This window comes from Leptidea sinapis, chromosome 1, assembly GCF_905404315.1.
Source record: "Leptidea sinapis chromosome 1, ilLepSina1.1, whole genome shotgun sequence".
Classification (NCBI taxonomy): Eukaryota; Metazoa; Arthropoda; class Insecta; order Lepidoptera; family Pieridae; genus Leptidea; species Leptidea sinapis.
The window spans coordinates 20,876,942-20,904,469 of NC_066265.1; the positions used below are offsets into that span (position 1 = coordinate 20,876,942).

Genomic DNA, 27,528 nt, shown 5'->3' on the forward strand with positions numbered 1-27,528 from the left:
AAGTACTGATTTGAATCGAGCAGCGTTTCGATACGATTGCAGTACTTATACTGTACTGTAGTACTGCTTGCATTACTAGCTTTCGCATTGGGCCGATGGACGTTGTTTGCGAGTATTCTGCGGAGAAACGCAAGAATTGTGCTGCCATTTTCTAGAAATCACTCAAAAATACAATGTTTGTTACCAAATGACCTCATTTGGGGCAGACATGTGAACGAGGATTTAATCCGACATTCAAGGTATTTATTTATTTACATACTTACACACAATACAGTAGAAGAATAACATACCTACCTTACTTATTCCTATAAATAGTGTATGCTAATTCTAAAAAAAGTGTTTATAAATCAGTAATACGGGTTTTGATTTGATACTGTAGATATAAGGACAGATTCACCATCTTATTGGATCACTGCAACCTCTCGAAGATGCACAGCTTAAATATTTACAATTATACTTCATGGGCACCATGGACAAATAACTTGATCGATGACAAGAGAGCAATGCAGCAATGATAATAGCAATTCTTCAGATCTACAGCAACTACTTAATGAACATTTTGCATGTCGAGTTAGGCCGCAAATCTTTAATTTCCGATCCGTCTCGCATTCGCCTTGACCATTAAAATCTTAAGGCCAATCCTTGAAAGTTTGTGGTCTGAATCAAGACAATCCATCTCCGATGTTCAATCTATATACATATAAGAGATTTCCACGTATATAGTCACTCATGACGATATCTCTGGAACCACTAGAGCTAAAGACTTGAAATTTGGTAGAAATATTCTTTTCAACGAGTAGAGGTCAGCTAAGAACGGATTTTCCAAAATTCCATCCGCAAGAGGTTTTTTTATTATGAACAGAACAACGTCTGTCGGGTCAGCTAGTATTAGTATATTCAATACCAAATTAGAGGCACAGAGAAGAATACAGGGTAACTTTTATCCAGAAAAAAATCTTAAAGCAAATATTAAATGAAGAAAAAATCAATTATTGTTGAAAGGTAAATCTTTATTGTCAGAGTATAGTCAGAGTCAGAGTTTACGTAATATCTTAAGAAAGGTATTTTTATATTTTCTATCTATCAAATACACGAAATAAATCAGAGTGGGTATCTATCTAGTCTTGCAATGTAATAAAATATAAAACTTGAATGTTAATATTTTTCTTACATGCTTATAATTCAGGCGCTCTCTGATTTTATAAGCATCTTCAGACTATCTATCAGGCCACGTTGGACCTTAGATCTTCTGGCCAAACGTATCGCACTGTGGATTCTTGAATTCAATTTGATCTCTTTCAAAACAAACTCCAGTCACGAGAACTGGCGATTTTAAACGAATAATTTTTACTATGAAAAAAAAAATGCTATTGAATGTTCTGCTAGTAATTTTTTTTTATTACGAGTAAAAGTTTTGCCCCGTGTACCCACGTAATTATAATTGTCAAAAATCAATGGTATTCCGGAAGTAAGTTGTACCACAGAATAGTGATGTATACTTACATTCTACCTCATGGAGACAACACTTATATACGTTTACATAATTAAGCAGGTTTCGATATCCTGGCAATTTGCAAATATCTATGGATTCAACGTTTTTGGTTTTTGAAAAAAGTGTTGACTTAGTTTGTGTTCAATGCAGAATTCTAGAATTCATTGCCTTTTGTCGGTTCTTTTACTAATAGGTACAATTACATTCTATTTTTGCGGTCTAGCCCGTTATGGAAATATCCAAATATACTTCATGTGATTGATATTTCACTTGAAAATATTTTAGAAACCGTTTTGAATTGCGAATTGCAGATCGTGCATAGTCTCAAGCCTCTTTACCGATACGGTTTGTTGGCTTGGGTACTCGTAAAGTACCAGGCGTTGCCTGACGAAGCCAAGTTTTATATGACGAAGTAAACAATGCTCTATCTGACATCGTGTACTGGTTTAGCGCCAATAACTTATTGTTAAATAATCATAAAACCAAATATATTAAATTCACCGCGCCAAATGTCAAAAATGTAGATGCGAATATTTTATTAAATGGAGAGGTGGTAAAACCAGTGGAATCTGCTATATTTCTTGGCATTACTCTTGATTCCAAATTGCAGTGGGGCCCCCATATTGAAGGATTGGCGAATAGGCTTAGTTCTGCAGCATATGCGGTTAAGAAAATCAGACGGTTAACTGACATAGATACGGCGAGATTAGTATACTTTAGTTATTTTCATAGTATTATGTCCTATGGTATATTGTTATGGGGCAGTGCGGCCGATATTAATACTATCTTTGTGCTGCAGAAGAGGGCTATTCGCGCGATTTATAACCTAGGTCCTAAAGAATCATTAAGAGAAAAATTTAAAGAAATAAACATTTTGACTGTTGCTTCTCAATACATTTTTGATAATGTTTTGTATGTTCATAAGCACATTGAGGAATTTTCTAGAAACTGTGACATTCATAATGTTAATACGAGGAACAAACATAAACTTGTTATGCCTACTACTCGGTTGGGTCGAGTTAGTAAGTCTTTTGTTGGGCGATGTATATGCTTCTACAATATGATCCCAGAAAATGTACAAAACAAATGTGTTACGAAATTTAAAAGAATTGTTAAAAAACGTTTGTGTGGGAAAGGTTATTATAGCATAAACGATTTTCTTAATGACACCACGGACTGGGATTAAAGCGAACACCCTCAGGCTCTTTAATTATTAATGTTTATTGTACGATATTACATTGTAATCCATATTTTATATAAAAAAAAAGCCAGCTGAGTTTCTTGCGCCCATTCTTCTCAGGTCTGAGGCAGTCTCTTTTGAATGGGTGGTAGATTTTGACGTTCAATAAGTGATTATAAATCCTATTTTGAATAAAAATATTTGAATTTGAATTTGAATTTGACCAGCATTTCTATCTTCAGTTCATAGTGCACAGCCTGTGGTTACTAGAATTTTAAATCATGTACCAGGTAACTCAAACATTGCGTATTTGAACGAAGCTAACAATGGTTGGCTAAATATTGCAAATATTTTAATTTTCCAGACGATTTAAAGTGTCATAAGCCCATACGTATAGTAATATCTTGCAATAGCATTTTTTTTCAAACTATTCCATTGCCGTGCGTGAATACAGTTCTTTTTTCAGGACATTTTTTTTTGGGTCTGTTCCAGAAACCATTGAAATTGTGGATAACTTCCAGTTCAGAAATTTCGTGCTTGCATATTGTATTATGCGTTGACTATGTTAACTAATAATGGTATGCACTTTATTTTATATTTTTGATTAGTCGGTGATAGTGTTGTATTCTATTACACATATTATATTGACACAGATGGCCCGAGACTAATTGATGGTCTTGTGATAGTCTAATTTAATATATTTATCGAGATTTATAATCAATATATCTAATTCAAAATCCCGCTTCAGCTTATAAAGTGCGTCTGAGCTTAATCCTTATACATGTAGTTGCGGTGTGAATTTGTAGATCTGGATTCACGTCGAGTTATATCGATTAAACTATGGAAGCCGGTAAAGTAGTTACTGTTTCGGCTTCTGACAGCGATATTAATCATATAACGTTCGTGAACCACCTTCCCTTTGAGATAATCTGTGATAATACGTTATTATAATGGATTCATGACGATGACAACGCGCGCCGGTGATTGATTTGTGTCGTCGCTTGCATTAGGTTTAACCAACGCTAAAATGTAATTAATTTGTAGACAGATTATAAGAAGCAAAGAGATTAGCAACTTATATGTACTTGAGATAATAGATTAAGATCCGAATAGCAAGCAATTTATGTTAAAAAACATTGTGAGTGGGTTGTCCGAATAATTTAATTGAAGGTTATAATTTATTTGGAAATTCAAAAGACAATTTTCGCTAAGGTGTCTTTATATCACGGTCATTATAAATGTCTTTATTTTTGACATAGGGCTTATTTATTAAGAACATGAGTGCAAATTACTACAAACTGTTTATCAAATCAAATCAAGATCAGTTTATTCACGTAGGTCACGGAAATGACACTTATGAATGTCAAAAAAAATATTTTACTTATTGATTCTAGCGCTACTTCGTAAAGGGTTGATGCTAATGAGAAGAAGTAGCAAGAAACTCATTGCCACTCTTTTATATCAAGATTTACATTTAATTACATCGATTTACAAATTATTTCAAATTACAATATAATATGTAAAATGTAAAATAATGCAACAGACACACTCAAACGTCAAATAGTCAATGTCTTACACGAGTAAGTAAAAAAAGTAAATGTAAATTAATACAAAAGTTATTGAGTACAGTAGCTGCATCATCCACACGCACCATAAATAAATAAAGGTATTCTGTGAGCATTTTATAAGCGATTATAAATAAATAAATATGTATATATCCATACATATATATACACACAATAACTTTTAAGAATCTGGAATCTTTTAAGACCCAAAAGTTATATTGGAAAAAAAAAATTGCTAATTCTATGCTTTATATATTCTATATCTAGGCTTGATTATTTTTATTAGTATGTAATTGGTTTGTTTTAAATTAATAAGTATAAAGTTAAATAAAATCCTCTTTAGATTTTAGGACATAAATTTTTATTACAACCCACACGCAAAACATCTTTTAACATATTAAATTTGATATAAAATATTTTTAATAATTATGAAGAAAAACAGGAACTTGCGTCCAATTATGTATTAGAAAGAGTTACAAAAAGACAGCAATTACCACCGACGACATCTTTTTTACGCAGGTACAAAATGCAAAAAGCAATGGTTATCAGGTTGGACTTCTCATGGTGCTTCGTCTTGGTGGCATAGACGAGTGCCTATCAAATCAGAACACAATCTTGCTAACATAAAAGGACATGTATGAAGACCTTCAATTTAAACTTTAAACTACTTACTACTGTAATCCTCACAAGAGTAATTCCCTATGACTTACCTTATAAATCTTTGTTTTTCATATAGGTATTTTGCCAGCGCTAATATGAAAATTTATAATAACGCCTTTGATTAAGAGTGGGGATTGAGATGAGATTGGCAACTATTTCCATTTTGCCTATTAATTCGAAAATATGATAAAGACTTATAAATATAGATGACTAATTAAATATTTAAACAAATTTAATATCTTATCTCAATTTGAGCTAAGGTAAGGGAATTTAACACAAGACGCTGTTACTGCTCTAAGTATGCTTGGTACAGAAGAACTTGATACAGGAAATAAATGTTTGGCAATATATTTAGATCTTAAGATAGCTTTTGATATCGTCTCTATTCCCAATATTATAAGCAAGCTAGAATAAAATTTGCTTATATTTACATTATCTTTCTAATAATAAGCAAAAAGTACAATTGGTACAGTATATCAATTAGGACACAGATGTATCATACGGCGTCTCCCAAGGAAGTGTATTACGTACGTAGGTTCTCCATTATTCTTGACTGACATTATTGAACTCTGCAATTTGATAATTAAAAATGCGAAACGAACCGTTGTATTTATTGATAAAACCTAGCAAGAAGTGCAAGATAGTGCAGAACAAGGGTTGGTTGAAGTTGCATCTTGACTTAAATAAAATCTACCCACCTTGCTAACCGGTTCAGCAAATAAAATTTGCTTTAAAATTAAAAAGACAAAAAGAGCTACCATATGACTCCAATGTGCTTTAAAAGAGAAGAAAGCATTCTATTTTGAAGGCACATACAAACAAGATAAAATTAAATAGCATGAAGTTCAATATATCTGAAGTTTAGAACTGCTACACCTACCTCATACATACATGCACCGGTGTACAACCGTACACCCGTGCACATATATACATTTTTATTTCTATTTTAAGTCTTTCTTTCTAATGACAATGTAGTAGAAAAGTAATAACAGAAGAGTGGAGCTATAAATGGACGTGAATTTTTAATGTTAATAAATAAATATATACTATTGCATATTTTCAAACAAATAAAGTTTTTTGTAAGGTTCTGTAGAAGTCAAGCGTATTATTAATATGTTGCGTTGTGATATCAATAATTATATTAATAGTATAATATAAATTTTAATTTCTATTTATGAATGTATGTTATTTGATGAATATTATACTGCCATAAACAACTTACTACTAGAACATGACTAAGGTTAGAATAAGTTGGGTGCGAACACAACAATCAAAGGCTGAACAACAAATCTTGAGTTTTAGCAATTACCATGTAAATTTGGGAAGTTCGCGAAATAATTTAAAGGGATGTAGACGCTGGATTCAAAACAATTTATATGTTAATTTAGCTGGTGTGGAGTATGGTTTCGGTTCTATGATGATTTACTTCTCTCCTGTGTTGATTGATATAACAGCAGCTATGAGTGGATTATTTGACTGTGCAAAGATTATGCGACGTAAATTCAGGTGTGTAATATTTTATATCACCTACCAAATATGAATCCATGTTGTAGCTTGCAATACCTACGATGTATCGGCAATAATTATTTAAGCTGCTTGATAGACAGAGTTACCCCAGTGGCATCGCATACTAGTTATATGGGGTAGTGTGATCTAAGAAGCGCAGATTATTGTTTATTTTCATTTTAATATATTCAATGTTTTGTATGCTATTTATTGCTAGGCCTACGAAGATCCTAAACACATCCTTCTGGAGTGTGAGGGGATCCCTCAAAACCACAAACTCAACTCAAACAGACAGAGGACCTACCCCACTTGTGCCAGCTGATAATACTGCGTCACTTAAAGGTCATAGGCCTGCAGGATGTGATTTAGATATAATTAAGGAATTCTTTTACGGAAGGGAAAGCTTTTCTAAACGTTTCTAATTCATCACGAGTATAGTCATCGCTATGGCGTGCGTTAGATCATATGTAGGGGGCACAATAGATCTACAGATTTGATTGTTACTTTCACCAAATAATAATAATAGTATTTAATATAACTATGTGTGGAAAAAACGAATCTATCTTGAAATAGCAGCAATTTTTCGTTTAATAGCTAATAATAATTAGTTGTCCGAAATAATTGTCAGCGTTTGTGTTTCTGTATGCAGTTTTTAGACACATAACTACCAGTGGGAGGCTCCTTTGCACAGGATGCCGGTTAGATTATGGGTACCACAACGGTGCCTATTTCTGCTATAAAGCAGTAATGTGTAAGCAAGTAACATTACTGGACAAATGGGCGTTTTTCAAGAATCCTGAGCGGCACTGCATTGTAGATAAATAAAAATTTTGAGATGAAGTTCTTTGTACAATTCTTCAAGATATATTATTCAAACACTCCTATATTTAAGTCGATGTATATGTATACGCCGAAGTCGTATTAATACTGATAGTAAACTACTGCAGTTAAACTTTATTATGTGACAACTCAAGTAGTAGCCACATCCACCAACAAGTTACATCACAAACATTGACTGATACGTATCTCATACAGCCGCAATCTGAATCGCTGAATCAGAATCAATTAATGAGAAAATTCGAGTTGCAATCGAATTGGAATTCGGAAAGTGGTTTGCTGGATCTTATCAATATTGTAGAGTTTAAATAGTTTGGGTCCGTATCTTCATGTACCAAGTAGTATAAGACATTATGTTTCACATAAATTTAACTTGGACCTTGATAACTTAAAAAAATATAGAAGCACTAGCTTTTTAAGTAGCAGCAGGTATGTGATCGTCTTTTATTGTACATTTTTGTTTTTTTAATATTGCCATCAAAGTCAAATTAACTTTATTCAATTAGGCTTAAACTAAGCGCTTTTGAATTGTCCCTACAAATATTTCTTTTAAATTACTGAATTTACTATAATTTTTATTATGTTCGTAAAAAGTTGAGCTCGTGTGAAGAACGTACAAGAAACTCAACGGCAATTCCTCGTAATCAAATAGAGTATTTTACAATGGCTGTAATATAATAACAAAATAGTTTGTAAGTTGCTGCATCCAATATATGAGTCATGTTTAAGTAATAATATAAATTATTTCACAAAAAGTAAAAAATAATTAAATGTATAAATATAAATTATCGTACATTGGATGCATCAACCTTTAGAGCCTGAATTCATTGTTTGTGTAAGAATGCGTCGTGAACATGATGGTCATATTCAAACACATTTTTTTAATATGTAGGTTTTTTAAAAATGGATAATTTATGACAAGGCAATCATGTAAGTAATCAAACTTTATTATATTAATTAACATTGCATTTCAGTAATACATTTAATTATTACGTGGAATGTACAGGACTATTTCTAGCGAACGTACTATAAAATACAAAGCTGTAGATCTATATTCCCGGTAAGTAAAAATAAAAATATACAACAATAAGTCTCACTTTTTATCAAGTAGCGTGAAGAAACTGTAACTGGCTCGTAAAATCTGAAAAATAATAACTTATATTACACACAAATACAGTTCGTAAGCAAACTTGAGTGGCTAGTTAGTGTGAAATAGTACATAACGATACAAGTGCGCAAAGTAAGTCGTTCCCACACGAGCGAAGCGAGTGCAGGATGAACTTCGTGCGCACGAGTATCGTATACTATTTTCCCTATTAAGTTGCGCAAACTTTAATTATTTTGAAACATTCTTGCACGCTCGTGTCGATGTGTGGGAGTGGTACTTTGCAAACGAAAATGCATGTGCAAAATCAAACTTTGCGCACGATAGTAGGAAAACACATTTTTCAGTTGTTCTATAACTATATTTTGTCGTGTCTATAATACCAATGTTTTTATTTATTTATTATGAAATATAGTATTTCTGTTAATATATGTATAAAAGGCTAAAACCATGAAGATTTAAAAAAGGTTTATAAAAGGCTAAAACCATATTTTGTAAGTTGGTAGGATGATCCTGTTACCAGAAACTGGGCTTCATGTTTTTAAAATTAATGTTGTAATATTTTTTATAATCTCTTATAAAATGCTCGCAAAATACTTTTCTTTAATTACGGTGTATGTGGATTGATGCGTGTAATGTATGTACTCAACAACTCTTGTTTTTACGTATTAATCTACATTTACATTTACTTGACTAATTCGTGCAAGGCATGTAGTATTTGATGTTTGAGTATTTTTGTTGCATCACTTACATACATTTAATTAAGAGAGTCAATTTTCTTACCACTTTTTCTCATTAAAGCTCTATTTTTTGCGAAGTGGCGGTAAATATAAAAAGAAAGAAAACTTATGACATTCATAAGGTTCACTTCCTTGACCATGTAGTGATTTTGATTTGATTTACATTTAGTTAGACTACAAAGTTCTTTATTAGACGCCGCAAATTCCACGGAGATATTTGCGGTATGATGAAAATACCTTTCAAAATATTATAATATTCTATTAATACCCTCCATAGAAATGAAAATAAGAAGATGATTATTGTAATATTTGTTCTGTATTCTGAGTAATATAATAAGAGTTCATTCTGTACTGTTGTCAAACCTCACATCTGTCAAACTGACGTTTTGTCAGCCATTTTTTCCGTTTCCGTTCACTGTTCCAGTTTTTTTTTGTAAAGGGGTATGATGTTATGTAAAATGATGGCAAAACGAATAAATTAAGAATCACATAGTGAATAGATGCCATATAATATTTTATATTAAAAAAACATTCGTTTATAAACTTACCTATGAAATTAAATAATTCCGATAGAGATTTAAAAATGAAATACTAAGTCTAAATAAGTATAAACCACCACTGTTTCTTTTTTTCTCTTAAACTTTCTTTTCCTACTTACATACAGTAGTAGTGCTATGTCTTCGAGGCCCATTTTGATATTGTCTCAGTGTGGTGTCGTGACTCTGGTGTCTGTAAGGTGTCCAGTTCGGTAGCTTACAGACGCCACCGTGGTGTCGCGGTGAAATATAACCCTAAGACTGTGTTACGTTGTCTGTAAATTTGAGTCTATAACTCGGTTCAAAATCTAGTTTTATCTAATTTGATAGTTAATATTTTGTTCTCTTCACAAACTTAAACAAACGACTTACCGAAACAAAAGTTTTGAGAGACATGTTGTTAAAAGGGCCCGCATTGAAAACAAGCTTTTTGCTTGTCAACTCTCCCAGTAAAAAGATGTCTCTTCGAAGATTACAATTAGTGTGTACCCAGTTACTTTCGAATATTCCATAAGACACCAATAGACACTGTTAACAAATTTTTGAAGTAAAATTAAAGAATTCTGAGTCAGTCAGAGCTATGTAACAATGATTTGCCATCCATACTTTATTAAATAAAACAATACTTATTGATGAAAAGTAACATTTTGTTAAACCTTATGCAAATCGGGTAGCCATTTCTAAGATAAGCGTGTACAACAACGCAAAAATTAAAATAAAAACATTTTTATGGCCTTCGTTTTCATAATTATTATAATGTGTATAAATTGATTTATTCAAAAAATATTTCAGGTACAGGCATGTTTACGATGTCTCGATATTAACCGCATTAAATCAATCTGTATCTCCGGTTTTCGAAAGTTACTTACCAACTAATAAGATTGTACTGTTGAACTTCTGATAGTTTTGTTTGTTTGTGTTTTTGTTTTCGTATTATTAACCTCGCCTTTTTGAAGTATTTACTTCGCTAACTCACCGTTGTTTTTACAGCAACAAGCGTCCGCAGACGTTAATGGTTGAATTTAGTTTTATCATTATACTTCCACAGGTTTCTGAGGTAAAGAACAGACAAGGTTCCTATTTACCTGTCTACCCGATCCAGAGAAGGGTTATGCTTTTATCACTTTATAGTTATGAATGTATAAATGTATTCTAATGTGGGTCTTGTCTGATATTTAGCATTCACTTAGTTCCTTAGATAATTAATACGTCTAGGTACAGCCTTTTGCTGTTAGAAAACCGATAACAACAGGCCTGGTTATTTACTTAAGTGTGCGTGACAAGCTACGACTTACACTCGCGATTTGAATGTCACTTTGAGTTAGTATGCATGCGTGCTGTGTGTGTTTTTCAAAATAGAGGTTAACTGTCATCCTTAATATATTTTGGACGTTTTTACAGCTGTCACAGTCTATCTAGACGTACAAATTATCAAAGCTCATTTCATGTAAGAAGACGAGACCCCAAAAACACGTAAATGATACCAAGTAGTCCCAGTACCTACCGTCTCTGTAACTTCGTTGCTATGCCAGTAGAAGAGTAGCAGTTGTATCAGACAGGCGTTCACATATAAGCATCCCGATACTACAGCACTGACGTCATTCTGATTCTGTAACACACAGTTGTGTTGAAATTATGAATATAACAAGTGCTGACTCGGCAAACGTTTTTTTTGCCTTTTAAATTAACTTCGCACCCGCATATATTATGAAATGTCATTGACTGAATTATTTGTGTTGCGAATATAATATAGGTATCTTAGTCAAAAAATATAGGTTCCGGAAAAGTAATTACAAACTAAGACTATCTCCGGACCTATGTATAGCGATAAAATGTGGGCTGGCTTTAAGAATTGCCGTGCTCTGTTTAAGGCGAAGAGTAAGCAGAAAACACGCAAACATGATGTTTTTAGACAAGCTTTGTGGTGAAAATATAGCATTTCGAGATATGAACACTATTTAATCCTGTTACACATATCCTTAAGTCTTACTTGTAGGTTGCTAATGCTTGCTGTTGGTTATAGTTAACACTGCCGAGCCTTTTTGAACTACCACTCTTCTTTGAAGTTAAACAAGTTTTTTGGCATGGGATGACGCATTTTTGTTGGTACTTCTCTCAGAAAAGTAATTCTCATAGCTTGTACTTTTTTGTGTAGGTTCATTTATTCAGATTAGTATTTCTAAGTCAAAAAAATATAGGTTCCGGAAAAGTAATCACCAACATATCATTTACTAAACCTTCTCTGAAACAGGTTGCATTTTATGGTGTGTTAGGTATTCGGATTGGTTCAGTAGTTTTCGCAGTATAACCGATGGAAAATTGAGATGCAGTGAGAAGAAGTGTAAACTCGTTTTAGCAGGAAATCACGCGCCGCAGTTCATTTATTTTTTTTTATATTTTAATAATATTTGTTCCTTTTTCATTTAATATGAGTGTGTTTTTTATTGCTAATAAAGTGTTTTTTATTCTATTCTATTCCAAGTGAAATGAAAAGAGATTAATGTGTAAGAAAAATTAGATATAAGTATCTTCCAACACTATCAAACTGATTAAAAAAAATCACTATTGATTAGGATGGAGATCCAGGTTGGTTATGCTTATATAGAGTGCATTTTGCCAATATCTATAGATCTCATATAAATCCACAGAAATCAGGTGCGATTGTTTAGGTATAGATATATATATATATATACTACTATAATGTGTTGTTTTTGTTTTTTTTTTTTTTTTTTTTTTTTTTTTTATGGAATAGGAGGACAAACGAGCGTACGGGTCACCTGGTGTTAAGTGATCACCGCCGCCCACACTCTCCTGCAACACCAGAGGAATCACAAGAGCGTTGCCGGCCTTTAAGGAAGGTGTACGCGCTTTTCTTGAAGGTACCCATGTCGTATCGTCCCGGAAACACCGCACAAGGAAGCTCATTCCACAGCTTCGTGGTACGAGGAAGAAAGCTCCTTGAAAACCGCACTGTGGAGGACCGCCACACATCCAGATGGTGGGGATGATATCGTAACTTGTGGCGTGTCGTTGTGATTATTATTTAAACAATGATTAAGCATTCAGTACCCATTAGGATTCAACTTAAGCCTAACAATAACGTTAACGTAAAGTATAAGATATTCCTAAATATAATTGTTACTGCAAATACCAAATTACACGGGAAGCACCAAATTTCAAATAAAAAAATCACTATCAAAATCAATTCACCCGGTCGAAATTTTTGAGGTAACAAACTTGAAAACACATACAGACGAATTTAGAACCTCCTCCTTTTTTGAACTCGGTTAAAAAGGGGCATTACTTTCAATTTCTAAGAATTTTTATCTCATAATAACTATGGCACAGTGTAACTATGGCTCAGATTTAAAAAGATAACAAACTATATAAGTCTCTATAACATACCTCCACTATTTGTATGATACACACTCCCAGACTCACAGAAATTACGATTAAGTAGACGAACATAACGGGTGAAGTTAAGGAGTTGAACAGGTTGTGGTATCTGTAATTAAAATTTCACTGTAATTTGAATAGCAATTTATGTAGGCAAGAGATCAGGACTTATACTTAAGTTTGGGGGCTGATTTTAGCCTAAAAACTTTAGTAGAATTCTAACATCCCAACCACTCGCAACAAACTAAGAAACCATCGTCACCAACTGGATGTGTGAGGTTCAGCTACAGTGTTTTTCAATGCACTTTCTTCGACGTACAACGAAACTATATTATATAATGTCATTAGCAGGCTTGCAGATACCATATTGCTAATTAAATAAAAAAAAATACAAAACACAACCGACTTCAAAAAAACTATAGCTGATATAAAATGTACTAAAAAGTAAAAACGAAGTGCGTATTTTTATACAATCTAATTAATTTAATTGATTATTCTAATTCTAATTATATTAATTGTTATTTCTGGAATCAGTGTCCTCCCGCCGCGGCCTCACCCTCGCATCCCGCCTCATCACGTCTCAATCACATCTCACTTATAATTATGTATGTAGTTACAAAGCTACCTTGGCTGACACCGACTCCAAAAATAACAGTAATTGTAAATCAAATCAAATTCAAAATAACTTTATTCATGTAAGTCACCGAAATTACATTTATGAATGTCAAAAAATATTTTTCTTACTGAATCTACCGCTACTTCGTAAAGGGTAGAGTTAATGAGAAGAAGTAGCAAGAAACTCATTGCCACTATCCATCAATTTACAAATAATTTCAATTAGAATATAATATGTAAAATGATGCAACAAACATACTCAAACGTCAAGTAGTCAATGACTTACACAAGTAAGTTTAAAAAGTAAATGTAAATTAATACAAAAGTTATTGAGTACAGTAGCTGCATCATCCACATAAATAAATAAAGGTATTCTGTGAGCATTTTATAAGCGATTATAAATAAATAAATATGTATATATCCATACATATATTTACACACAATAACTTTTAAGAATCTGAAACCGAGTCTCCGGCAACAGGATCATCCTGCCACCACAAGCAGCGCCCGTTCACGAGCATGACGCATGAGCCAGCCATCACCTCCCTCAACCATATTTTAGGGAAGGGGACGACCCGTCCCATGTCGCCGCCACAAGCAGTGACATTTGAGCGAGCATGACGAAACCTGTTACGAGAACTGAAGCAAACAACAATAAAAGAATCCTAATCTACATATCATGCAATACTCACCAAATACCTTATTTACAATTTGACAATTATAAATTAGATTAGGTACATTGAATAAAGATACGCACTTCTTTCTTTAATTTTTGATTTTTAGTGAATCTGAAGTACAGTGAGTAATATTTTGTCTAAATATGTGTATATCTACTTATTGCAAATTTGCAATGCAGCAATGAACGTAAGCTCATTAAAATTTGATAACAGCAGTTTGAAATTCTGCCACAGGTCGCACTTTTACTGTGACCCCCTTATTCATAATAGTCTGCTAACTTAAAGCATTGCTAATTCTCACTCTGTCTTCTTCTATTGACCTAAGTCAGAATGAGAAAAAACACTCCTAAGCGGCTGTTTAAAGTTAGCGGACCATGTTGAATAAGGGGGTAAGTCGTTAAGGAGTTCCATTGACCATCGTATTCGACTAAGACAATTACTTGACCATAACGACGTTACAGTGATTGATATATCCGGATAGCATAAAAAAGATTTGGCCGAGTATCGTTAATTTGCTCATAAGAATTGAATAGTGCCGATACTTTGTCATGGAGCCCATACCAGAACCTAACCAGACTCTCACCAAAGTACCTTTAATATATTATTTTTATTAATTTATTTATTACACTTTTTTGACACCACATTAACAAAATATGACTTAGCTACTAACATACATAATTACATGATATGGTGCAAATGGCGGCCTTATCACTATTTAGTGATCCCTTCCAGGCAACCATTTGTAATACAATAAAAGAGAAAGGCAGTACACATAATATATACCATACTTAAATATAGATAAATTTATAAGAAAGTAAAAAGTAGGAACAATAATTAACATTTCAGAATTGTTGAATTATGTTGGTATACATACAGATAGACTCTATCGAAGAAGAGTGATAGTTATCAGATTTATAGAAAGGAACATTAAGTATTTGTTTCGCAGCAGAGTGCAACGAAAGCTCATGCTGAGACCCCAGTAGCTCAAATCTGTCTTTAAGTCTTTAAGGTAAAGAGGAGTGTATTATAATATTCTTTTCATTAAAAAAGAATCATCAAAATCGGTTGGCGCGATATTGAGATATTCGTAAATTTGTCGCGCACACACTTATAGTAAATTTAAGACTTTTATGATTTTCTAATGAAATTCCCACTGTCAGATCTAGGCCAATTTGCAATGGGGAAGCATACCACACAGGAAGCACCAGCTTTCAAATAAAAAAAGTATAATCAAAATCTGTTCACCCAATGGGAAGTTCTGAGGTAACAGACATAAAAAAAACATACAGGTGATATGAAAACCTCCTCCTATCTTAACTCGATTAAAAAGACGATCAAAGCTGGTACACATGTGAACGCAAATGTGTTCACCGTGGTACACACAGAAGTGTACCAATTAACACTGAAACCTTGAATATAATTGGCGTATCTGCAATTACAATATATTAAGGTAAATATGAATAAGCTTATATACTTGTACTTACTGTATCAAATTTGTATAATAGTGGTGGAAGGTTGCTATATAATTGCTGTTAGCTGAATCATTTTCCAAACAACCGATTCTTTTACAGTAAACTCGGGATATTTGCAGCTGTCCAGCGAAAAATATCATTATCGATACGATACAGGTGTCCCAGCCCACGACATAAGCACTCACAACATGGCCCAGTATTGTTTGAATTGCTATTCCAAAATAATAGCCAGATGGCACGCGGCTGAATGGATTATAACCGTCAAATATTTGCACGTAACTGCTATTCTCAGTATCGTGATTACTGCGATAGGGCTCCGAGAAAATGCTGAAATTAGAAAAAAATGCGAGAGTCCAGAAAGAATATGTAACCATACGGCTGTACTTAATGTAGCTTTTCATAACTTTAGCTACACGCTTATCAGATAGTTGAGCTGTTTCTATAATTGATATGTATTCAATTAGCGAAATCCAATGTTTGTAGTCTTTCAGAAAAAAGCATGCCTTAATAATCCCCAAGTGAAATGGTGCGTATTGTAGAATTAATTTTACTGACACAATATTAAAAGAAATAACACATTTTAAATATTGGCTGAAGAAAAATGATATAATAAAAAAGAAGAGTACTAATTTAATCTTTGCTGTACGATCAAGAATAGGATGCCATAATCCTACAAATTTCAATAAGGAAAGATTTGGTCCTAAACAAGGATATTTTGATATTTCAATCATATTAGTGATTTTATTAAATGTCTGCATATTAAAAGCAATGCACGAGTAATTATGAGTATCTTTGTTAGTAGATCAAAAACTTAATAATATTCTTGTATAAAGCAAATCGTCGTGAGAAATTCGGTTCAAAATACAAATGTAGACCATATTATTTTGCAACTAATTACATGTTCTGTTATTCGCAACGACATGGTTTATATAAATGATTAATAAGTAGATATTCTGTATTAAATTTGCAGTATCATTCTTTTTAAGATTAGCAGCTATCACATATTTACTCGTAATGTCTCAAAATTAAGTATTATTATAGAAGTTGTTGCAGAATTTACTTGATTATACCACATTTTACCATAAAAGTGGCGGATACTAGTAATGTATTATTCACCTAATCAAACATACATATCTTCTTCAGTATTGTGATGTGTTTATTTAGAATATATCTTTTTTAATTACTGTATTTAAAATCTGGGTGTGTGGCATTCATCCACAGTGCGATTATCAAGATTTTTCTAGATATCTGCTTTCAAGTATTGAAGGAGCCTTGGATCCGCTGTTTAAATACACCTTGAAGTTATCACGTACATCTATTGTAAAGGCCGTTAACCCTCTTAAGATTGTTGAGGGAGATGATTGAATTAAAATATGATAAGATTTTGTTTTCGTTTGCTATATAAAAAAGTAAAGTAGAAAATAAATAATTACATAACACGCATATAATGTTATATTATGTTTAATATAATGAATTGCTACGGATGGCCTACGTATTCTTCTCCTAAAGTGTTTGGTATATAAACTACTTTAAATAATGTTATAAGACTAGTTTGTAAATAAGTTGCGAAGAATTTTAACTTTAGCAAAATATTCTTGCAGTCCCAAACTCCCTACTGAATGCTAAGTCCCTTGTTATGTCCAGATAAGATCAGCGGCGGAAATTAAGCGGAAATTGTATTTGTTTCTTAAGGAACGACGATCCCACAATAAAGATACTGTCTTTAGTACGCTATATTTAAATTAGATACACTTTGTGCTAGAACTTAGAAGCTATCTGCGTGATGGTAACAATTTTACTTTTTATATAAATGATAAACGGGCATGAACATCCCGTGATCAAGCAACTGGTAGTGGATATTCGCAATACAAGAGGACAAGAGATGCGTTGCGGGTCTGCTAATGGTCATATCGGTTTGGGAATACTGCAGCCATTGATAGCATAAACTGACTGTTCGACACAAAAAGTTTCTTAAAAACCGGTTGGGAAACAATAATTTTAAATCGAAGTTAATGGAAAATGTTAAAATATGAAAATGGCACATGTTAATCCAACAGATGACAAGCATTGACTGGTGAGTAACCAAATGATTATTGTGGGAGTTCCACGCACTTTTTAGATCTTAGATCAAGAAAAGCATGATCATGATTCTGTTGACAGAGCCAAAATTGAATGTTTTTGGGATAAGACAAGGTTGGAATTCTTCAATTGGAAAAGCTAGCAAATAGTCGTGTAAGCCTCTTATTTTAATTAATAAGCGTAGGCACCGACAGCTAGACACGAAGTAAAATTGTTTGTATTTGTTTAGCTTGCGCTCTTATAAAAATTATTTGGTCTCCTCTATTCATTGTTAACCGTTTTTCTTTGTCTCTCTCTCTCTCTCTCTCTCGACCTTATAACAGTAATATCGTTTTTATCGAGGAGAACGTTAACACATTTCACATAAATGACTAGTTCTTCTAGAGACAGCTTTGAAATAAATATGACTCTCTGGTGGTCAAGACCAATGCCTTGCCTACAATTAGCCAGAGCTGTCAGTTGGAACTGGTTGATCATACATCCCAACAAACACGGCTGTTTCCTAGATCTGTAAACAGAGGTCATAGATCTCTATTTGCAACGGCCCTGGAATATTTTTAATTATTACATATTCTTGGTACTTTGGACTTGGCTCCTTCAGTACATCTCCGCTTTTGCCATATTAATACTTAATATGTGCAGTCAAGAATACGAGAATAACAATGATAATTTCATAGAAGCTGATAAAAAAACTTTCTTTGCCGAAAAATAAGATACGGGAACTGATTCATGTGCGGTAATTTTAATCATGTGATGCCCATGGAAGCAAACTAAAATTGTACAAAATTTGACAGCCGTCCCTAACCGCGTAACACAAAAATTAGTTTAAAAAAGTTTGGAAGTTGTTGTAATCTTAAAATAATAGCACATACTAAAAGCAAAATATGAATGTTTACTTGGAAATTTTATAAGATAACTCATTCTTAATTTATTCAAGCTAGTCTCTGAAAGAGCCGTATTTTGAATGATCTTTTTATTGATTGACTTTTGTTGATTCATTGGCAATGATAGTAGCAAGTATGTTCGTACATGATTTAGGAAGTAGAGGTGATTAGTATAATATATTGTATTCTAAAGCTAGTTTCAGCTAGCTTTACATACTGAATAAATAATATGATTCTATTAAGATCATTGTATGTTACACTCATTGCAATAACAACAATAGAGCCAAATGGTATTACCCGCCGCGATGGCAAGCGTCCTGATGGAATGACGCTGGTGGCTTGGGCACGGGGAAGGGCGCTGGTGTGGGACGCTACTTGCGTCGACACTCTGGCTCCTTCTCATGTCCAAGTTACGTCAGTTGGTGCTGGGGCTGCTGCTTCGACTGCCGAAGACAGCAAGCATCGCAAATATGTTGGTCTCAGTATGTATGACTCATCATACATCTTTGTGCCGTTTGGTGTCGAGACACTTGGCCCGTGGGGCCCAGAGGCGCGGAGAATGTTCAAAATACTATCTTCGCGCCTCAATAAGGCTACTGGAAACCCAAGCGCTGGCAGCTATTTCGGTCAATGGATCAGCCTTGCTATCCAACGCGGTAATGCTGCCAGTATTCTTGGTACGCTTCCACGTAATGATTATGTTACGCAAACTACAATCTATTACTACACTTGGGTGTCTAGTCAGTCTGCTCCAAGAATAAGGCAGCAGGAGCCATTTTCAGTTTTTCTTTGTTTGAATGTCTATTTATAAATACAGATTAAATTCTACAATTTGTGAATATTCAACAAACTATTTGTAAAACTATTTTAGTTCATAATTAGTTGTAAACTTCTATATATCATCTATTTATTTATATTTTGTGCCCAGATATAATAATGTATTGTTTGAAGTATGTATGAATTGGCACACCATGTGGGGTTTTATTTTGTATTTTTAATAGGTAAGGATACAGTTTTGTTTTGATTTAATGATAGGATGGTATATTTTTAAGCGTTATCATATATATATATATATATCAGTAAAAGCTACTACACTCAAACACACACTTCAAAAACAGAATAGCCTTTAATTTTGCGTGTATGTTGTAAACCTACAAAGAAAACAGTAATCCTACATAATTATGAGAAGCAAAATGATTGTGCAATAATAAGAACAGACTACGCCAAAGCTGGTACAGAAAATTGCCAATACATGAATTTGTGAGGGTGTGTGATTCGAATGAAGGCATTATCACAAAGGATGCTGAATAAAGTTGAGTGAACACTGACCGTTAAGATTCAAGATTCAAAGCAGGAATTCTTGTTCAGGCGTTCTCAACACCCTTCCGACTCCCTCTGAAATGGAAGGGTGTTGAGTTTAAGTCCTAAACTACATATAAATTGACAACTTAAGAGGAATGATTATTTTTTCCATAAAAATATTCTCGACTGTTTTGTCGAAGTATCTGTGTCTCTCTGTCTTGCTTTTCTTAATATTTTTTTTTGTGCTAGATTTCTTCAAATATTGATTAAAACGTAATATTCAAGAGTCCGCGAACAGAACATAGCAATAGCAGTTAGTAACAGTACGCAACTTTCAGCTGTTTCATCGCCTGTTTCGCACGAGGTAGCAGATAGATGTCAGTTGTCATCAGTTGTCAGTTGTAACTTGTTATTCGCTACGTTTCTGAAATAACCTATTGCGCGATTTGTAGAAACAGGTTTCGTTTCTATTTTTGGCGTAACCTGTTACTGTAAGTTGTAACAGGCTTCTAAGAAAATGACTCTTCTCTAGTCTGCACGCGTCAGAATCTTTAAATCTTTAAAATCTTAAAGATATAATAATATAATATCCCTTAGGTTTCTTAGGATCTGCTTTGATATGAGGGCTTTTGCTTTGTGATGTGTGATGAAATAAACAAATATTTAAAAAAAATATATTTAAAATTACTCACCTAGTTATATCTCGCTAGCTCTAGTTATTGTTTGTGAAAATCCTTTTTGTAAAGACACAGAAATTCTTCAATTTTTATTATGAAGTATGTACTTGCGGTAAACAAGAGCCAGAATAATTTAAAACTGATTTAATTTGCAAATTTGAATTAAATAATATAAATTTTAAGTGTTGTATTAGTCCAGCACCAGTCCAGGTTTTCTTAAAACCTAACCTAACCTTATAGTCCTTAATAAACCTAGGTAGTTCTTGTTTCAAGACGTGGCGAAAATATTCAACTTTTCTCTTCTTGACGGTTTGCAGTAACTCCCGGCTTCTGGTGACGCACTGAAGAACTGTCACGTTCGAAACTTTCTATGTCCATGATACGGGGGGCATTCAATGGTAACACAATACTTCAAAGGCTTCAAGACGTATTAGACCAGAAGTATTTTTACACCCGCTCTATGTATTTGCCTTCCACTTGAGTTTTCGGTTTCAGATCCTTTTCCTCGTCAACTCCAGCCTCACGGTGCACTCGTTGACACTCTCCACCAATGTCTGTAGGTCGTTTCCTGAAGAAGCTATAAGCACGGTGTCATCGGTGTATCGTTGAAAGAGCTTACATTGACGTAACTTCAGAACGATATAAGAAAATCTAGTACACTACTCTGGAAGCCATAGCCCCTACGGCAGTAGTTTCTTGATCAATGCTTAACAAAAATGCTATCAAATGCCTTACATAACAAATGCGACCCCTTGTAAGTCCTGATTGTGCGATATGCAAAAATAGTTTATTAAAAATTCCGTTTACTATAGTCAGTACGGTTTCATTTAATGAGGACCTCCAATAAGTGTGAAAGACAAAAGGTGGCAAAAAGGAAGAAAGTTCAAAAGGTGGGAAGAGATGATATGGTCTACTATGGGAGCGACGTGGACTAGATTGGCTGATGTGAATAAAAGGCTTAAAAATAAAAGTATCCAAAAATACTACGATTTAGCTTATAAAATATGCTTAAAAGTATTAAAAAATATTTCCAAAATCCAACAGTCTTCAGCAAATACCAATCTGAGGCACTACATGGCACTGAACTTTACAGTAACAACTATGTCGGCTTGAATAAACAATACTAAAATTATAACTTTTGCCAAAAACATCATGTAAATATAGAGTTAAAATATAACTGTTTCTTTATATTTAAGAAATAGTCATTTTGTTAATTATGACTGTAACTGCGATTGTAACTTTAACATTTAAATTTTGCAAAGTTGTTTTTTCATATCCCATTAAAACGGGTCAACTGACACCTGAAGGTCATCACCCACCACGCTTTCTTGCGATACCAGAAGAATCACATCAGAACGCACGCTTTTCAAAGGTTTTACTTTGTTTACAAGGAAATGAGGACACCAGTTTAATCCAGTTTAATACAAAATATAAAGTTTATTATTTCTGGAGCTTATTCCTTTTGGGATTTCGAATAACGTTGAAGTAATGAGCTTCTGGGATACACGTGTTCTGTAGCGAGGAAGTTTTCGTGTCGATACGAAATTGCACGCTCTTTGAAGTCCAATAGTAATTGCCGAGTCGAGGTACATAAAAGCGAACTCCTATTGATTAGTCTTCTATTGTTGTATTAAAGATTTTTTTATCATTGGATAGTAATAATAAGTTTGCCAGGGTATTAATTCATTGTAATTTGGATACTAAAACAAAGTCTGAAAATATACGTTACTAACCAGCGCTATAAACAAGTTGAAATTATTCAGATATTTGAATAGTCTTAGATCGCTCAGTGCCTCTAATTACGAACGTTGCAAATGGAATCCTTTGAAACGCACCCTGCAATACTAATTTGAATTAGAGAGAACATTTAACAAAAGACAAACATGATGCAATTTCATCGTATGCTGTGCAGCTGTTTTATTTTACAAGTGATTAAAATAGTTTTTAACAAGTTCGTTTATAGTTTGTGTACTAAATATTAACACGTCCAAATATTTAGTATTTCATTAGTTAAATAGAATATTAGATATTGTCTGTACAAATAATAATAATATTGATAATAATATTGACACACTTTTACACAAATTATCTTGCCCCAAAATAGGCATAGCCTGTACTATGGGTACCTACAAGACAACGATATATTAAATACAATATACTTACTTAAATATCAATGACATTATATAAACATTAAACATAAGTACATAAATATATATAAACATCAATGACTCGGAAACAAACATCCATATTCATCATATAAATGATTGCACCTACCGGGATTCGAACCCGGGACCTCTAGCTTAGTAGTCAGGGTTATTAACCATTTGACTATATGGTCGTCAAAATAAACACAGACAAAAAAGTTGTCCTGTAACGCGTTATCTGTACATCAAAGTAATAGACTTTTTAAGTGATGGTTTTTAGACGATTGTTATATAAAATCTGTTTAAATTACCCTCTGTAAAATTAAAATGAATCACTGAATTAGTTGCTAAGCGCAAACCATGAATACGGGTGAACAAATATGGCTTATTATTTTTCCTACAAGTAACGTTTTTATTAAGAGGAAATTAAGATAAATTGCCTGAAAAACATAAAAAACGGTTGACCAAGAGTGGGAAAAATTTCACGATTGGTTGTGAAATGTGAAACTACAACATCCAATTAAATTCACATACATATTTCTAAAATTATACTCAATTGTTGAATAATTGATGCTTTCAAATTTCAAAGTGCTAAATGCAGGCGTAAAATTGCTGACATGGCTATCCTACACAGGATTGATCATGGGACCTTCAGCAATGATTTATTAAGAGATGTTTACTTTATTACTCGCAAGCAAGCCTCTCGTAAGCCTACATTTTTGCAATACCGCACTGTATCAACAATGTCGCACATAATAATCCACTTCATCGGATGTGCCAATTATAAACCAAGTTAAGTGGTAATAAAAATTGTGAAATCGACATATTTAGTCAAAGTATAATTTTAAAATAATAATTAAGAAACAATATAACATGTAACTCAAGTATTAGTTCAATGTTAATGTAAATAGTATAACGCCGTGTACAATAGTTATATTTACAATTTTATAGTGATAAGTACTTTATTTATAAATTTTTTCTATTTCATATGTATTACTTTGTAATCGTTTTTGTACCTCAATTAAATACATATATAATAGATACTTGTTGTTTCAGCTGGGTAAATGATAAGTCTATATTATTAATATAGGATATTCTAAAAGTTAGAATTTCCGTATCTCTATCTCAGTATTGTCTGGTGTCGAGAGAATGTGTGCGGCGGTAATCTGTTAACATCAGGTACGCTCGTATATCCTCCTCTTCAATGAAAAAAAGTATTTATCCCATTCATCCACGCTGACTTGTTTGCTAAAACAATTGCCAGTCACGTATAAATACGTGACATTTTCTTGAAAAACCGAGAACTTTTCGATTTGCCTATAAATAAGAGGTTTTGTTTTTTATGCCACTCGTGTTGGCAGCCGACTCAACAAGTTTGGTTTCATCAGCATTTAAAATGACATTTGTAGAGTACTTCACCTTTAATATAGGCCTCACTTTATTAATAAATGCAATCATTAGTCACTTTCATATCGAATATCCCGCGTCACTTCATTCATTTTAAGTACTTTAGTGATGGTAAATTTTACTAGCCAATCATCTGATGCATTAAAGTCATTAACGACAAGTTGTCTAGTAAACTTCTCAGCCTTGGCTATGAAGTTGGATCACAAATTCTGGCACTGATTGTTGAAATACGACAGTATTTGATCCATTTCTTCAAATTTTGGCTTCATGAATTTTTTGGGAGACTTTCCTCCAGTGCCGTCAACATAATTATGTCCTTGTTTTTCCAAATGGCAGCAAAAGTACATAAACTTAGTTTCAAAAATCTTTCGTCACTTTTATTTACCCCCGTTTCAATCCCACGTATCACACAAACGTTATCGTTCACGTATTACGCTTTTCGCGCTTAACGCTGCTGTGCTACAAATAATTTATCAATATGTAGGTTTTATGATGTAAAGCAACCAAATCCCTATAACGTTGAAGTGAGCCCACTTCAACGTTATAGGGACCTTATCGTTATAAAGAATATCTTTATAGCTATATTTGATAGTTGATTTGCTTTATGTCTAAACAATGAACAAATCGCATGTAATGTACAAAATTTAATTTAAATCGGTTAACACGTGACACAAAATTTTGTATATACCCAAAAGTCAAAAAAGTCAAAGTTTTTATTTGCATAAACATGTTAGATTGATGTTACATAAATATTATAAAGTACATGTTTGCCACATTTATGACGTGCAAATTTTATAAAATACATTTCTAAATCATTAGTAACAATAATATCAATTGAACAAAAGATTATTAGCAGTATTATATAATATATAGTATAATATATATAGTTTGACGATACCTCTCTTATTATTTTTGGGATGTGACTATAGATTTTTATGCACATGCATGCAGAAGATGATGACGAGAGGTTGATCAGCAAAACTGAAAGATGTTGTATCAGGGCATAAGATTTAAATATTATAAGTAAAGGTACGTTATAAAAAACCATTCGTTTATTTGATTGTTGATCCAACATTGTCTTGTCTATACACTTGTGCTGTTATAGTTGGCGCGTTGCCTACATATAAGGAACTGTCAAAATGTAAAGCTTGAATATGGATCTATCAATCATTCAGATATACTCGCAGACTATAGAGGAATGTGAGGCATGATTAAGCAACAATTTTTGCCAGAGCATAGCTCCTCTGTCGGGTATTATAATTATATGTCAATCAACAAATTTCTCTACATTTCTGCGGTACATCTGTATTTACCTAAAACTCTTCCTGATAACGAAGCAACTGAATAATAACATGTATTATTTTTTATTTTAAACGCTAAAACTATGTATTGTTTAAACCCGAAAATTGAGTCTTGTTTGAATCTGAAACTGTCACTTTTTATATTATGATAATACAGTTACGTACTTATGGGCGCAAATTGCCACCTACCGTCAATAGTTGGCAACTATTGATATTTATGTTTTAGTTTATTATTAAAATGAATATAACTGTTATAGATATATCTGAAATATAAAGGATTTAATTACAAATAGCTATTTGTAAACATAAAACCGTTATTTATTAAGGTCTGATATTTAATAGACACTGTTTTGACTGTTTGAATGTTTTGAAGATGTTTGATGTTTCATTTATTGTTAAAATACTTAATTTACTGTGTAAATGTTCAAATTAATTTCTATTAGAATTAATATCATTATTCATCAAACCTCATTATTTTATGCAAAAAGTCTTTCTTGGTTGCATTTCGAATCTTGCTTGCAGCACCATCTTCTTACTTAATTTTTATTCAAATTTAATGAACGAAACATATTATATAAGTTATTTGAAGTTATATAAATTCACTAAAACATTTATTATAAATATCAAAATAATACACCTTTATTAATAGTAAAAAGGTTTTTTATGGGAAGCCCTGGTCTATAAGTCACCTATGAGGCGACAATATGTTCATCGCAGATACGTTTCTCCACGTTTTTTATTATTAAGATTTTTATGGTGCCACATAAAATATCGTGTTGCTGTTCGTGGTTCTCATATATAATAAAGATGATGATCTCTACTAATACTAAAAACATACCGACAAATTGAAAACCTCCTCCATTTTTGAAGTCGCTTAAAAGGAAGATTAAAGCTTCACTTCTTTCTCATACAGCACGCATTTACATCTGTATTTTATATTTTCTGAAAGTATTTATAAAGTCTTTTTAAAAATTAATCAATTTTTTCCTGACTTGAAATGTTAAAACTCGGTTGCTAAGAAGTCACCTAGCGTGTAGAGTTTATTGGACGATTATACAAATGCTATCCACCTTCAACAATAGCGAACCTTACATTGTTTCAAAGTCACAACTCTGGGGAAAGTTCTTTGTAGTTCTCGAATTTCTTCACAATCCCAACGTCACGATTTTCTTATCTCTACCCAACAAAGGGATTGTTACATGAGTGTAACTTAACGTGGAATAATGCAAACGGAATCTCACCGAACAAAGTTTACTCTGTTACATAATATTAGATCTTTGCTGTTAGATAGTTTGACAGTAAACTAGCATGCTTGGAATAGAATTTTACTCAAAATTCTGGCTTTTATATTATTGATTCTTCTATACGCTTATAATAACATCTGAGAGTCTTCACAATATACTAACGTTTAGACAAACAAAGCGTGCAAGAGAGAAGAACATCTATAACGGAGATACAGTAAAATAGAGAAGGAAATACAATAGAAAAGTATACAAAAAAAAATCATCACTTCAATAAGTGATGATGAACTTTGAGGAAATCCATAATTATACAAATGATTAAAGTTTTCTTTAGTGTTAATTCGGCCAATATTTTTATTTTAAACAATTTAACACGTGTTTCACGAGACTAGTCTCGTGCCAGATTTTGGCGAGACAACACGTCCTGAGGATGCCTCGTGTAGAGGCGAAACACTTGTCGAATTGTTTAAAATAAAAATATTGGCGGAATTAACACAAAAGAAAACTTAAATCATTTGTATGAGTATACAAAAGACAATAAGCGGATCTATTGTTATTGTAACCAATCTGTATTGACAGGTTTTTAACAGTCAGCCACGCTTGGCATTAACTCCTAAGTATTTTGAATAACCATTTAGGTATCGCACGCATTGCCAAATAAAATTGTTTACGCATTATTGAGCTGTAAGGTCGTCTAAATGCTAGTATACTC

At 33.0% G+C, this 27,528-nt stretch overlaps 1 protein-coding gene across 1 annotated transcript; it reads right to left on the minus strand.

The window, feature by feature from the left end:
- Window positions 1-8,333: 8,333 nt before the first annotated feature.
- LOC126977317 (odorant receptor 49b-like) lies at window positions 8,334-16,539 on the minus strand. Its single transcript, XM_050826120.1, has 5 exons — window positions 15,794-16,539; window positions 13,027-13,126; window positions 11,126-11,230; window positions 9,994-10,149; window positions 8,334-8,381 (listed from the first exon to the last, which is right to left on the minus strand). Exons 1-5 carry the CDS (start codon window positions 16,537-16,539, stop codon window positions 8,334-8,336), a joined length of 1,155 nt encoding a protein of 384 aa, XP_050682077.1.
- Between the last annotated feature and the right edge of the window lie 10,989 nt (window positions 16,540-27,528).

What these genes read in the sequence shown, in the direction of transcription:
- LOC126977317 (XM_050826120.1), bottom strand. Translation starts at nt 16,539, where the DNA reads ATGCAGACATTTAATAAAATCACTAATATGATTGAAATATCAAAATAT. An exon ending in GTATCATACAAATAGTGGAG is followed by an intron (nt 11,231 to 13,026) that starts GTATGTTATAGA and finishes TGTGTGTTACAG; the next exon opens with AATCAGAATGACGTCAGTGC. An exon ending in CTCTCAAAACTTTTGTTTCG is followed by an intron (nt 8,382 to 9,993) that starts GTAAGTCGTTTG and finishes ATTATTTTTCAG; the next exon opens with ATTTTACGAGCCAGTTACAG.